The 12,838-nt window shown below is 57.7% G+C and overlaps 1 protein-coding gene across 1 annotated transcript; it reads left to right on the top strand.

Moving 5' to 3' along the window:
• Nucleotides 1-4,672: 4,672 nt before the first annotated feature.
• CUNH1orf53 (chromosome unknown C1orf53 homolog) lies at nt 4,673-9,153 on the top strand. The gene is made up of 3 exons (XM_070401252.1): nt 4,673-4,947; nt 7,631-7,732; nt 8,896-9,153. The coding sequence occupies exons 1-3, from the start codon at nt 4,684-4,686 to the stop codon at nt 8,965-8,967; spliced, it is 438 nt and encodes a 145-aa protein (XP_070257353.1). The 5' UTR covers nt 4,673-4,683; the 3' UTR covers nt 8,968-9,153.
• Nucleotides 9,154-12,838: the final 3,685 nt, after the last annotated feature.

Here is a 12,838-nt window from a genome sequence, read left to right as displayed (position 1 = left end):
AGGCAGCCGATCCATGGTTCTCTCTCATCATTATATGTTTTATCTCTCTCTTCCTCTCCCTTCCTCTCTAAAGTCAATAAAATATATTTAAATAAAGAAAGAAAGAAAGAGAAGAAAGATACCTTGATAGTCATTGGAAGCCAAGTGACAGAAACAGACCATCTCAGGGGCTGAGGGGCGATCTGAAGCTTAAATCTCACCACCTATCGAACGGCTAGCGATTTGTGATTCGACTTCCCCTCAGATTCCTCTCGTGACAGGGTCACCCACACAACCAGGCAGCCAGGTCCGTACGAACAAAGCTACCTTTTTCGTCGACATTTAATCGGGAACAGGCACAATTAGAAGTGCCCAGCAGTGAGCATCTCGTGCGATCCTTACAAAACCCCCGTGGGGAAGGTGTGACCATTGCACCCATTTCACAGACCTAACCAAGGCTCAGACCCCAGGCTGCAGGTGGTGGTGGTGGTGGTGGCCTTGAAAGTCCACGGGAAGCTGTCCTCCAGCCCTGCCCCCTACTGCCCCCCGGAGGCAGGCTTGTGCAACTGTGAATGCCAACCGGTTCCTTGCGGAGCCCATGGCATTTCCCCCCGCAGTGTTGCTTCACTGCTTCTCCCGTTCTTTTTCTTTCAAATACATTTTTATGGGTTTCAGAGAGAGAGGGAGAGGGAGAGAGAGAAACATCCATGATGAGAGAGAGAGTCATCGATCGGCTGCCTCACCTGCAAGCCCCACGCTGGGGATGGAGCCTGCAACCCAGGCATGTGCCCTGACCGGGAATCGAACCCTGACCTCCTGGTTCATAGGTCGATGCTCAACCACTTAGCCACACCGGCCGGCCAGCCGGCCCTCCTGCTCTTCTTTCAATGAATTCCCCTGCAACCTTGCACATACGAGAGAACTGCAAATAGTCGGAAGTAGCCTTTAGCTCTAGAACTCGAGTGTGTCTCATGGAAGCCCGAGAGAGATCAGAGAACTTGGACACAGGCCTCCCACGATGGCGAGGGAAAACAGCAGTGTCTGTATCTCTTACTTATTGCAGACCCCACGTTCACCCAACTGTTCAGTCTTTACAGGAAATGGGGCTAAACATTTTTAGGGGGTGGTGGGGGGCGTGGGGGCAAGGGCCCAGCGGTAAAGCAAAAACTGATGGGGAGGATGAACATGACCGTGGGAGAAACCCGTGAGCCTAGAAGACACCCCTAGAATCCCTCGCAAGCCTAGGGGTTGAGTCTTTCAGGCGTAGAGGGACAAATGAGAGAACGGCCAAGAGACAAGTTCAATGGTCTCCCAGTGAGCCCGGCCGGCGTGGCTCAGCGGTTGAGCGTCAGCCTAGGAACCAGGAGGCCACGGTTCGATTCCAGGTCAGGGCACCTGCCCGGGTTTCAGGCTCGATCCCCGGTAGGGGGCCTACAGGAGGCAGCCGATCCATGCTGCTCTCTCACCATTGAGGTTTCTATCTCTCTCTCTCCCTCTCTCTTCCTCCCTGAAATCAATACAGTGGGGCCTTGACTTACGAGTTTAATTCGCTCTGAGACCGAGCTCGTTAAGGAGCTCGTTAACTCAAATTAACTATCAACTCAATGCAAAAAATCGGCCGGGAGACAGCTGGTATCTCAAAACACTCGTTAGTCGGGACACTCGTAAGTCGAGGCCCCGCTGTACAAACATTTAAAATCAATAAAATAAAATGAAAAGGCAGACAGGATATCCTATCCATGCTCCTCCTGTCATGGACCTTAGACGGGTGGATAGACCTTAGACAGTGGCTGGATGACCCAGGCGTGTCCCGGATGTATGGCTGTCACACTATGAACAGGACAGCATCGCTGTGCAGGGCTCCACCGGCCACAACCTTTTGGTTGCGCTGTCGTTATTGGCCCCAGGTGAGCTCCCAACGGTGCTATCCAACCTTTGCCATCCACAGTCACCGGATGGAGCAACAGGTGTGGACGGTGCCGGCGTGACCACGCTCACGGCGACATCGCAGTTGCACCGCCAGCGGCAGATTGGCGTTCCCCGGGATTTGAAAGGTGCACGGAGTTTGCATCTGCAGCGAAGCTCAGGGCGGGGGCCCGCGGTGCTGCTCACTGAGGCGTGTCCCCGGGAGGATATTAACATGTATCACACTCGGTAGACCAGGCAGACATGTCAGTGTCATGGATACTTGACCTGAAACTCAGTGCGCCTTTCATTCCCGTCACGGAACAGCGGTCAGGCCTTCCTCCCTCGGGCGGCGAGAGCGCAGAGAACAGCCCTGCGATTTGGGTGTTGTCTGTTCGGCCTTCACCATGATCTCTTTACAACTGTGTCAGGGTGTGGGAAGCCCTGCAACGCTGTGGCTGCCCACCTCATTTTGAAAACAGAATAAATACTGCCCTGGCTGATTTGGCTGCAAGGATAGAGCGTCGGCCTGCAGACTGAGGGGTCCCGGGTTCGAGTCTAGTCAAGGTCACGTACCTCGGTTGCAGGCTCCTCCCTGGCCCGGGCCCTGGTTGGGGCGAGTGCAGGAGGCAACCAATCAATGTGTTTCTCTCACATCGATATTTCTGTCTGTCTTTCCCTCTCTCTTTCACTTTCCCTAAAAATCAATGGAGCCCTAGCTGGTTTGGCTCAGTGGATAGATCATCGGCCTGCAGACAGAAGGGTCCCGGGTTCGATTCTAAACAAGGGCACAGGCCCAGGTTACAGGTTCGATCCCCAGTGGGGGAGGGGGGGCATGCAGGAGGCAGCCCATCCATGATTCTCTCTCATCATTGACGTTTCTATCTCTCTCTCCCCCCCCTTCCTCTCTGAAATCAATAAAAATATGTATAATTTAAAAATAAAAAAATAAATAAAAACCAATGGAATAATATCCTTGAGTGAGGATTAAAATGTTTACATATCGCCGTAACCGGTTTGGCTCAGTGGATAGAGCGTCAGCCTGCGGACTGAAAGGTCCCGGGTTCGATTCCGGTCAAGGGCATGTACCTTGGTTGCGGGCACATCCCCAGTAGGAGGTGTGCAGGGGGCGGCTGATCGATGTTTCTAACTCTCTATCTTTCTCCCTTCTTCTCTGTAAAAAATCAATAAAATATATTTTTAAAAAATATTTACATATGTATATTAAAATAAAAACATGATACAAATCCGTCCATTGCACTAAGGTCTATGGTTGAGAGGGCGGAAGAGGAAGTGAACGAGCTAGATAACTTCCTGTGTGCAGCCCATCCACACTCACCCGGGGGACGCAGAGGAGAGGGACAGATGGCAGCCACTGCATAGCTCTCTGGGCTGCGGTGGCGGTGGCGTGTCGGACTCCCCCGCAGAGGCAGCAGGGACTCGCCGGACTTGCCCGTGGAACTGGTTATACTCCCCGCCAGGGTCTTCTAGGACCAGCTCAGTGAAACCAGGTGGGCTCCGGGATGTCCGATGACATGAGACCAGGATTCCCTACGGGCAGCCTCGGGGGCGTGTTACCGTCTGCTCTCGATCACAGGGATTGAGAGCGAGAGTGCACTCACCCTACATGGAGCTTGACATGTCCTAACACACCGTCCAGCCATCCCGAAAGCATCGACTACCGACATCAGGGCCCGCAAGACCTGTGCCAAGCGGGCAGCGGACGGCCGAGCATCTGGGCGTGGCTGTCAGCCCCCAGCAGGGATGTGTCCACTCACAGGACAGTCCACTCATGACTCATTAGAAGAAAACCCTTAAAGTCAATGAAAAAGGGGGGCACTTCAGGGGTGCGGACCGGATAACTCGGTAATGCATGCATCCGTCCTGTTTATCAGTAAAAGGGCCCAAGGTGACGTCATTAATAGTCAATCCCGTCAAATCTGCATCGTTACATACAGATTGTTAAATTTCCATATGGAACGTAGTTCATATGCATTTGAGAATGAAGCCCGCTGACTTGCTTGCCTGCTCAAAAATTCATTATTCACTAAAGATGGGCTGTGGAGATACATACATGAAAAAATGACATGTTCCCCCCTGTCTTACCGTCTATTGGGAAAACATTGCAAAAAAAAAAAAATCATTACCTAGAAAAAGCTAAAGCGGCGAAAATACTCCTACAGGCGGGACCTCAGTGAGAATGCCTGAAATGAATGAAACCCCGAAGGACTGGGCGGGCCCGAGGAAGGCTGCTGCCTCTGTGGTCGCCCTTTGCCCCCAGCGCCCGTCCATCAGTCCAGGCCCTTCTCGGCCAGGGCTTTGTGGGCGGACCGGGGCCGGGCCCTGATTGGCTGACGAGCCACCTGCGCTCACAGCGATTGGCTCAGGAGCGGACAGGGTGGAGAGGGAGCTGTTAGGGCTTCTGGGGGCCAAACACAGGCTTCTGCATGTCCAGGAGCCTCGTGACCAGGCTGTGGTCTGGGCTGGACGCGAATGAGAAAGGCTGAGGCGCTCACCCTACGGGGTTGGTCGGTCTCCCTACGGCCGCGGGCTCGGTGGTGGGCGTGGCGAGCTCGGTGGTGGGCGTGGCGAGCTCGGTGGTGGGCGTGGCTAGATGGCGGGGGCGTGACAGGCGCTCAGGAGGGAGCGTAGCGAGCTGGCAGGGGCGTGGCGAGCTCGATGGTGGGCGTGGCGAGCTCGTTGATGGGCGTGGCTAGATGGCGGGGGCGTGGTAGGCACTTGGGAGGGGGCGGGGCGGGGCGAGCCCTGCAGGGCGGGGCGGCACGGCCCGCGGCGGCCATGGCGGCCAGGCGGGTGCCAGCGCTGGTGACCGCAGCCTTCGGGGCACGACCTCCCGCCGCCCGGCCGGCGCGGCCCCTCTGGGTCTCAGCAGGGCTCCGTCAGCCCCTCGGGGTCCCCCTCTGCTCCGCTTCGGAGGGAGAGCGCGGCGATGTCGGGCCCCCCTCGCCAGACAGCCCGGCGGCGGCGGAGAGGTGCCCGGAGACCGGAGCGTTAACGGCGGCGGAGCGACGGATCGCGGACCTGCACGCCGCCGCCTGCGCGGTGAGGCCCCGCCCCCTCTGCCGCCCCGCGGCCCGTGCGCCTGCGCGGTGAGGCCCCTTCTCCCGCCCCCCCCCCCCCGACCTGCACACAGCCGCCTGCTCGGTGAGGCCCCGCCCCCTGTGCTGCCCCGAGGCTGAGCCTGCGCGGTGAGGCTCCTCCTGCCTGGTCCTGGGGACCTTGGCGCCCGTGCGCCTGCGCGTCCCAGGCGGAGGGGGAGGTCGGGGGACCTGGGCCCGTGCAGACTCAGCCTCTGACAGCTCCCAGGCTTCCCGCCCCCGCCAGTCGGGGTGAGAGTTAGCGTCTGTCCGTCTGTCCTGAGTGCTACTCTTTCTGATCAGTGCATGAGCTGAACATCATCACTCCTGTGTGCGTGTGTGTGTGTGTGTGTGTGTGTGTGTGTATTATGAGTGTGCCTTTTTGTGTCTGTCTTTCTGGGTATGTGTGTGTGAGTATGTGTGTCTGAGTATGTGTGTCTGTGTGTGTTTTTCTGTGTCTGTGTATTATGTGTCTTTCTGTGTGTGTCTGTATGAGTGTGTGTATGTGTGTCTGAGTGTCTGTGTGTGTGTGTGTTTGTGTATGTGAGTGTGTCTGAGTATGTGTCTGTGAGTGTGTATGTGTCTGTGTATATAAGTATGTGTGTGTCTGAGTATGTGTGTGTGTGTGTGTGTGTATGTGAGTATGTGTATATGTGTGAGTATGTGTATATGTGTGTGTCTGTGTGTGTATGTGTGTTGGGGGATGGGTGTGAAGGAGTTGATGGAGGGGGTAGAGGAGCCGGGAAGGCACAGGAGCAATGTCGTGCGTTGATCTGCACGATCAGTTAAACACCCTACCAAGCGATGCTTTTAATGATGAATAATAAAGCATGAACTTACCTTTATTCTACGTTCCGCTGCCATCCCTTCTCCCCTTCCCTCCACTCTTCACAGAGCACAACGTCAAGGCCATCAGTGGGCACCTAGGTTCTCGCTAGGCAATCTGGAGCTTGGTTCTTCTGTTTGGGGGATTTGACAATTGCTTGTCAGCACCAGTGTCAAAACTCAGCCTCTCTCTCCCTCACCTCTCCCTCTCGCTTTCTGACACCTCAGGCTACGACAGTGCCGCAGAGTTAGGGGTGGTGACAGCGTCCTGTAGAAAGAGCAGGAGAAAGTCGCTCTACAAGGTCTCAGGCTAAAGAACGTCATCCGTGTGGCCAAGACCCAAGGAAGAGGCCGAATTGGTGACTTGGCCTTCACACCACACACTCGGGGCAGTTTGGAAAACGGGTTTGAGTGTAGGTAGAGCGAACTTCCTGGGTATCTGAAGGGCCGTCGTAAACCTTGCTTTTTGCCCCTGGCCGGTTCGGCTCAGTGGGTAGCACGACAGTCTGTGGACTGAAGGGTCCCGGGTTCCATTCTGGTCAAGGGCATGTACTTTGGCTGCAGGCTGGATCCCTGGCCCTAGTCAGAGGTACATGTGGGAGGCAACCAATTGATGTGTCTCTCTCTCTGTCTCCTCCCCTCCCTTCTACTCTCTCTAAAAATCCATGGAAAAAATATCCTCAGATGAGGAGTAACAAAAAAAGAAAATAGAAATCAAAGTTGCTTTCGATCAAACTCATGGAAGCAGTGAGCGTTAATATGGTCAAACAATACCAGGTTTTTGTGTGTGTGTGGAAGGAGGGGGGGTGGTGTAAAAACAGAACTAATCACACCCTGAAAAGAAAACAGCGTGAAGTATTCAGTGCGGCCCCACATCACGGGGTAACGAAGAGTGTTCAATAACGGCGCAGGCCGTACTTTTCTGGGCGCTGTTGGTTTCGATTAGCGCCTTTCCTGTACCTTTAAATCACCGTCTACATATTTTCAGCCCTGAACTCGCCGGTGCGACTTCTGAGTGCAAGTTCATTCGCAGCCTCTTAAGCTCTTCAAGTCTCCGAAATCACCTGTTATTAAACCTGTTCCCGAGGAGCCGAGAGAAAAATACCTGAGCGGTGGCTGCAGGGGCCCTGGGCATAGAGGCCTGCTTGTTTCCCCATCAACGTCTCCTTCTCCCCGGCTGTGTATTTCCTCCTCCTGCTGCTGCACAAAGTCGGCTCCTGCATCACATTGGAATGTGTTTGCGCTTTGATTGCGAGGGGCCCTGAAATTGCTTGAAGAGGTTCATATTGGGGTTTTTGTTTGTTTTTTTAAAATATATTTTATTGACTTTTTACAGAGAGGAAGGGAGAGGGATAGAGAGTTAGAAACATTGATCAGCTGCCTCCTGCATACCTCTTCCTAGGGATGTGCCCACAACCCAGGTACATGCCCTTGACCAGAATCGAACCTGGGACCTTTCAGTCCGCAGGCTGACGCTCTATCCACTGAGCCAAACCAATTCGGGCTTAATCTATTTGTTTTTGATTTTAGAGAGGAAGGGAGAGGGAGAGAGAGAAGCATCCATGATGAGAGAGAATCATGGATCAGCTGCCTCCTGCACGCCCCACACTGGGCATGGAGCCCGCAACCCGGGCCTGTGCCCTGATCGGGAATCGAACGTGACCTCCTGGTTCCTAGGTCGATGCTCAACCACTGAGCCACCCCGGCCGGGCAATCTTGTTTTAAGGGAACTGGGCAGTTATTTTGTTAGTAGGATTTAGGGTAGATGAGGAGATACGGCGAATATTGAGACTAATGGATGGTTTTATTTCTCGACTCTGCAGGCCAAGCAGCTGACCTACGTGGACCCGGCCACCGGCTACATGGTGCTCACGCAACTCGCCCACTTGCAGAGGGGCCGGTGCTGCGGATCCGCCTGCAGACACGTGAGTGGCAGATCCTCGCGTTCCGGCAGCCCCTGGCGGTGCTTCTGTAACTTCATAAATGCCTGTTATTTGAACAACAAGTCAAATAAAAACGGGAAATAGACCTGCCGCGGGCTTTTCACAAGCTCCCTCGGCCCAGGACAATGAGGCCTGAGGACCAACTCAGGGCCTTTAAACTTAATGGCGTTGGGTAACATTGCGCCGTGGCCAGCGGGCGCTTGCACGGCCGGGCGGCGGTCCGTGGGAGCTCTTTATGCTCAGGAAACCTTTCACGAGGCTTTAACTGAGCCGCGCTCACTGGGTAAGTACAAAGGGCAGGAAGGGGAGCTGGGATATTGCACGCCGGAGCCCAGAAAGCGTTTTCTTTCATTATTAGCTGTTAGCTGACTACATAGAGACTTGCCCAGCCAGCACTGAGACGTGGGAATCCCTTCAATGATAATGATTTTCTCTCTTTGTTCCTTCTTTCCTTCCTTCCTTCCTTTTTCCTCCTCCTCCTCCTCCTTATCCTCCTCCTGCTCTTCCTTCTTCTTCCTCCTCCTTTTACCCTTCCTCCTCTTTCTCTTCTGTCTCTTTCTCATTCTTTCTCTGTCGCTTTTCTGCTCTGTCTTTAACCATGAAACTACCCCAAACCATGGGGATGGATTCTGCACTGTAGCTTTGCAAAAGCACACTTGCCGGGTGCATGGCTACGGAGATCAGATTGTGAGCCTGCGTCTGCAGACGCTCCGACTGTGTGAGGTAGAGCACTATTTCCTCTCGCTGACCCACTTTCTAATTAAGGAGGAGACGCCGAGTCCACGTGCCAGCCGTGGCCAACGTTGACAAGTTAGGCCTTCGCTTTCGTGTGCGTTCCCACCTGCGCCATTGTCAGTTTCGAATGACGTGCGCACGAGCTCTGCGTAAACTGGGGACTTGGGGTTGTTCTCCGGGTGAGCTTTTGACTGTAAAACCTTCAAGTCGGAAGGATGCTCGGAGGAAGGGGCTCTGGGACCCTCATTAGGAGGGTTCCTCAGGATTCTCCTCTCGCTCTGCAGGACCCGCAAGATCAAATGACCTTTATCACGCCGTCCGCGGTCCCCTTTGTTCACCGTGGGCAGCGCTTACTCTGTCAAGACAGTCGCTAAGGAAGTCATTAACAATTTGTCTTCTTCCTCCCGCAGTGCCCATATGGTCAAGTCAACGTTCAAGATCCAGCTAAAAAGAAGAAATTCAATTCCTGTTTCTATGTTTGACAACAACTTCATCTCTGGTTGCCATTTCGTTCAACCTTATTTAAAAAACACACACATCTCAATTCAGAATTGCTCTCTCTCTCTCTCTGAGTGCTTGAGCACTGATTTAATCATAAGTGTGTGTGTGTGTGTGTGTGTGTATATATATATATATTAAAAGAACATCAATAAAATGAAAAAAAAGCGAGGGAATGTTGGTGTGTTTCCAAAGTGGCCGTGGATTTCTGCTGGCCTCCCTCCTCATCGGACACATGTGCTGAAGAAGAAACTAGCGACTGTTCCCTTAAATGCAGAGGCGCGATCGGGTGGCCTCAGAACCTCCCGGATTTTCCCGGGGCCTCCGTGCTCCCCAGGGGCTTCTGGGCTTCTTTTCTGCTCGGGGCCAGCAGCCCAGCGGAGACATTCGTCACCGTATTCCTATCTCCAGCTCCCTCCGGGGAGGTGGCTGCAAAGCTGTGCCCGCAGCATCTGAGTGGCCAAGGAGGGCCTCCCGCGACAGGAAGGCTCTCATCCTCCATCTGTTCTCTCGGTGGAAATGCTCAATCACCCTGCCTGGGGTCAGGCCGCTTACGAGGATGCCCTGATTAAAGCGCCTTCCTTCTCCGCCCCAAGGGTCCGCATTTCCCAGGTGCGTCTCTCTACACACGTCCACCCGGTCCCCCCCGCTGCTGGGCAGCCCCTGGGCACCATCCCCTCTGAGCACCTGCCCCCCGGAAGCAGCTCTCGCCCCTGGAGGGCTGGCTCTACCCAGAGCGGACCCTCAGCCAGGTCTCCCAGCAGGATCTGAAGGTTCTGGGACACCCTCGGGTCCGCCTTGGTCTCTGCCTGCGGCCCCACTAAGGGCTCTGCGCCTCTTCTCGGGTCAGCTCCAGAAGAAAGGCCTTCTACGCTGTACGACGAGCGCAAAGAAGCCCCGGGAGGTTCTTACGGCCCCCCCCCCCCCCCCCCCCCCCCCGACGGTGACCTGTGACTCACTCCATGTCAAATAAGAAATGTTTCCCACGCCTGGCATTCCGGGTGCCCAGTGTCTGCTGGTGCCCCGGCCAGGCTCCCCCTCTGGAAATTACATCCAGGACAACAGGAGGAGGGGGCCAGCAGCGTGATCGCTGGGGGAGGCGGGCGTCTTTCCAGAAAGGTCTGTGGGCCCATCTCCTTCCCGTTCCTGGGTCAAGGAGCAGCCATTGTGGAGTGAGGGTGGACGGGGCTTCTGTCCTCGGTCCCAGGAGGGAGAAGAGAGAGAAATGGCTGAAAAGGCCTTCTTCCGGGGACAGGAGGAGGGAAGGACATTCATTCTGACAAGGAGCCCGGCCACAGTGTTCTGAGAAAGCCCCTTGGCAGATGGACATGACTTAGGGGGACCCCCTCCAGGGGGGGCTCTTTCCCAGGTCACTGCCTGGCAGGGGCGGCGGGGGTGGGGGGTGGGGGTGGCCGCCCAGGAAGCCAAGACTGGTGTGACCTTCCTTGGGAAAATGTCAGGCCTTCCCAGCCCCACAGCAGGACTCCCCCCCCCCCCCCACTTGCTGGGGATGGTGGGGTGGGTGGCGGTGGGGCCATCTCACCGGGTTACATTCAGGGTCTGCGGTCCTCTGTGGTTCTGGGGAGATGCTTGCAAACCATACGTCTGGGGGCGGGGGGCTCCCACAGTAAACAATGTGGCCACATGACTGGGCCTCCTGCCAGAGGGTGGCTACACCGCGTTCACACGCTGTAAAGCACACGTTCAGCTTTCTCGCGGGGCGTGTGCCCACCGCACGTGGACGCTGGAGGGACAGCTTTCAGGGTTGCAGAGACCCCTGCCGCCGAGCGCCATCCATCAGGGGGGCGGGCTGCCGGTGCCTGGCCACAGGCTGTTCCCAGCATAGAAACCCCTATGGGAACTGGGGGGGGGGGGGGTCTTGCTGTGGGGACATTCTCACCCCTACAGGCCCCCCAGCAGGGAGATGGCATGCACCCCCTCCCCCCAGAAGCCACACTGGGCCCCTCTATTTTGGGAGCCAGGAAGGGGAGGGCTTTTTAAAAATCCCCCCTCCCCGCCAGTTGGCATGGCTCAGTGGTTGAGTGTCGACCTATGAACCAGGAGGTCAGGGTTCATTCTGATCAGGGCACATGGGGGGGCTGGGTCCCCAGTGGGGGGCGTGCAGGAGGCAGCCCATCCATGATTCTCTCTCATCACTGATGTTTCTCTCTCTCTCTCTCCCTTCCTCTCTGAAATCAATAAAAAATATATTTTTTAAAAAGAAAAAAAAGCCCGCAGCTCGTTTAGTGAGGGGTCGGGTGGACTCGGGGTGCCCTCTGGGTGCCCTGTCTTTGCAGGAGCGCCCCGCCCGCGCCACCTACACCCTCATCCCCACGCAGGGCTTCACGTTGGGCTGGGGACCCCTAAACCGCCAGATTCGGGGAGCACCCTTCCGGAGACTCTGGGTGTCAATGCGTGCGAACCCGGAACCTGGCTCTGGGGGGTCGGGAGCATCCCGACGACCTCCTCTGTCCACCCGCATCGGGGTTCTCCCGTGGCGGGCGCGGCTCCGTGCGCCTGTGCGTGTGGGAGGCATGCAATTTACCAAACACCTAACCGGTTCCTCACCAAAACAGGGTCAAACGTGCTGCTTTGGGCCGGGATCAGTGGCAGCACCTAAGCGTTTTGGGGTGGGTGTCGCCGTCCATCCATCCGTCCATCCATCCGTCCGTCCATCCATCCATGAGATGGCCTGGCTGGGGAGCGTAGAAACGGAACGTGGGCGGCTGCTCCCTCCCTGGCTCCGAGAACAGACCCAGATCCCGGGCTTCTCTAGGGCCGGGGTGGGGAGGGAGCCCCGGGTGAGGGACCTTCCCAGGCGACGCGGCGGTGGGCCTGGCTGGTGGCGCGGAGTGTGTGGGTGGAGGGAGGGGCACTGCGGCCCGGGTGCCCCGAGCGACATTGCGGATTCGGGGCGGGAAGAGGACGCCTTCGGGCTTGACTTCCAGGCTCCTGCGGGTCCCTGGCCTCTCCCAGCCTGTGCGCGGCGCTGCCCGGACCCACGCGCCCTGCATCCCACGCTGTGGGCGGGCGGGCCCCAGGCGCACCCCCCCCCCCCCCGCCCCGGCCCCCCGCACACGAGTCCTCTGCTTCCCGGAGGCGCGCACCGCGGAGGCGGGCTGTGGGGACACCCTGGAGGGAGGGGAGGGCAGGGAGGGACCCTCACAGTCTGGCTGCTCACCCCCACTGCCCCAGCGCCCAGGACCCCTCGCCCCCCGTCTCCCGCTGCGAGGGGCGCGCTGGGGTGGGGAGCGAGGGAATCAGTGGCCAGAGGCCCGGCTTCCCGGTTCTCGACCGCTTCCCGGCTCCGGACGGCGCCCGGGGCTGCCGGGGCCACCGCCCCTCGGGGACCTCAGCTCAGGTAACCAGACCCCACCCACCCGGGTGTGTAGTCTGTCTGCGCCCCCCGCCCCGGCTCCTCTCCGGGTGTGAGCCGTCCCACCCCCTTCCCCACCTCCTTCCAGGTGGGGCTGGAGAGGAACCTCGGAACCCGCCGACCACGGCACCTGGCGCGCAGAGCGTACCCCAAAGTGCTGGGTCCCCGCGCCCCGCCCGGAGCGCAGAGAGCGAGCCAGGACCCGAGGGGAGGGGAGGGATTGCGGCCGAACAGTCACTGGCCCGGCCCGGCTCCCCGCCCGCGCCGCCGCCCCTCCCGTCTAGGCCGCCGGCTGCCTCGGCCAGGAGGGCGCCCCGGGGACGCCGCGCCGGCTGGGGACCGGGCCCGGGGCGCGCCGCCGACTCCAGCCCCCCGCGGCGCCCCAGCCCCGAGAGGCCGCGGCTTTACGAGGTTCGGGAGCGGCGAGGCCTCCATTAACACCTCCCGGATGGCGGCGGGGCTGGGAGGGCGGGACGCAG

Source organism: Myotis yumanensis, unplaced genomic scaffold, assembly GCF_028538775.1.
Source record: "Myotis yumanensis isolate MYYU_CA2020_CCGP unplaced genomic scaffold, mMyoYum1.0.hap1 SCAF_22, whole genome shotgun sequence".
In the NCBI taxonomy this organism is placed as follows: Eukaryota; Metazoa; Chordata; class Mammalia; order Chiroptera; family Vespertilionidae; genus Myotis; species Myotis yumanensis.
The sequence above is the reverse complement of the archived record's forward strand: the minus strand, read 5'-3'. Positions and strand labels throughout refer to the sequence as shown.

Excerpts from the sequence above, each read along its gene's own strand:
- CUNH1orf53 (XM_070401252.1), top strand. The coding sequence starts at position 4,684 with ATGGCGGCCAGGCGGGTGCCAGCGCTGGTGACCGCAGCCTTCGGGGCA. Across the intron at positions 4,948-7,630 it reads TGCACGCCGCCGCCTGCGCG|GCCAAGCAGCTGACCTACGT; the intron begins GTGAGGCCCCGC and ends TCGACTCTGCAG. Across the intron at positions 7,733-8,895 it reads GCGGATCCGCCTGCAGACAC|TGCCCATATGGTCAAGTCAA; the intron begins GTGAGTGGCAGA and ends TTCCTCCCGCAG.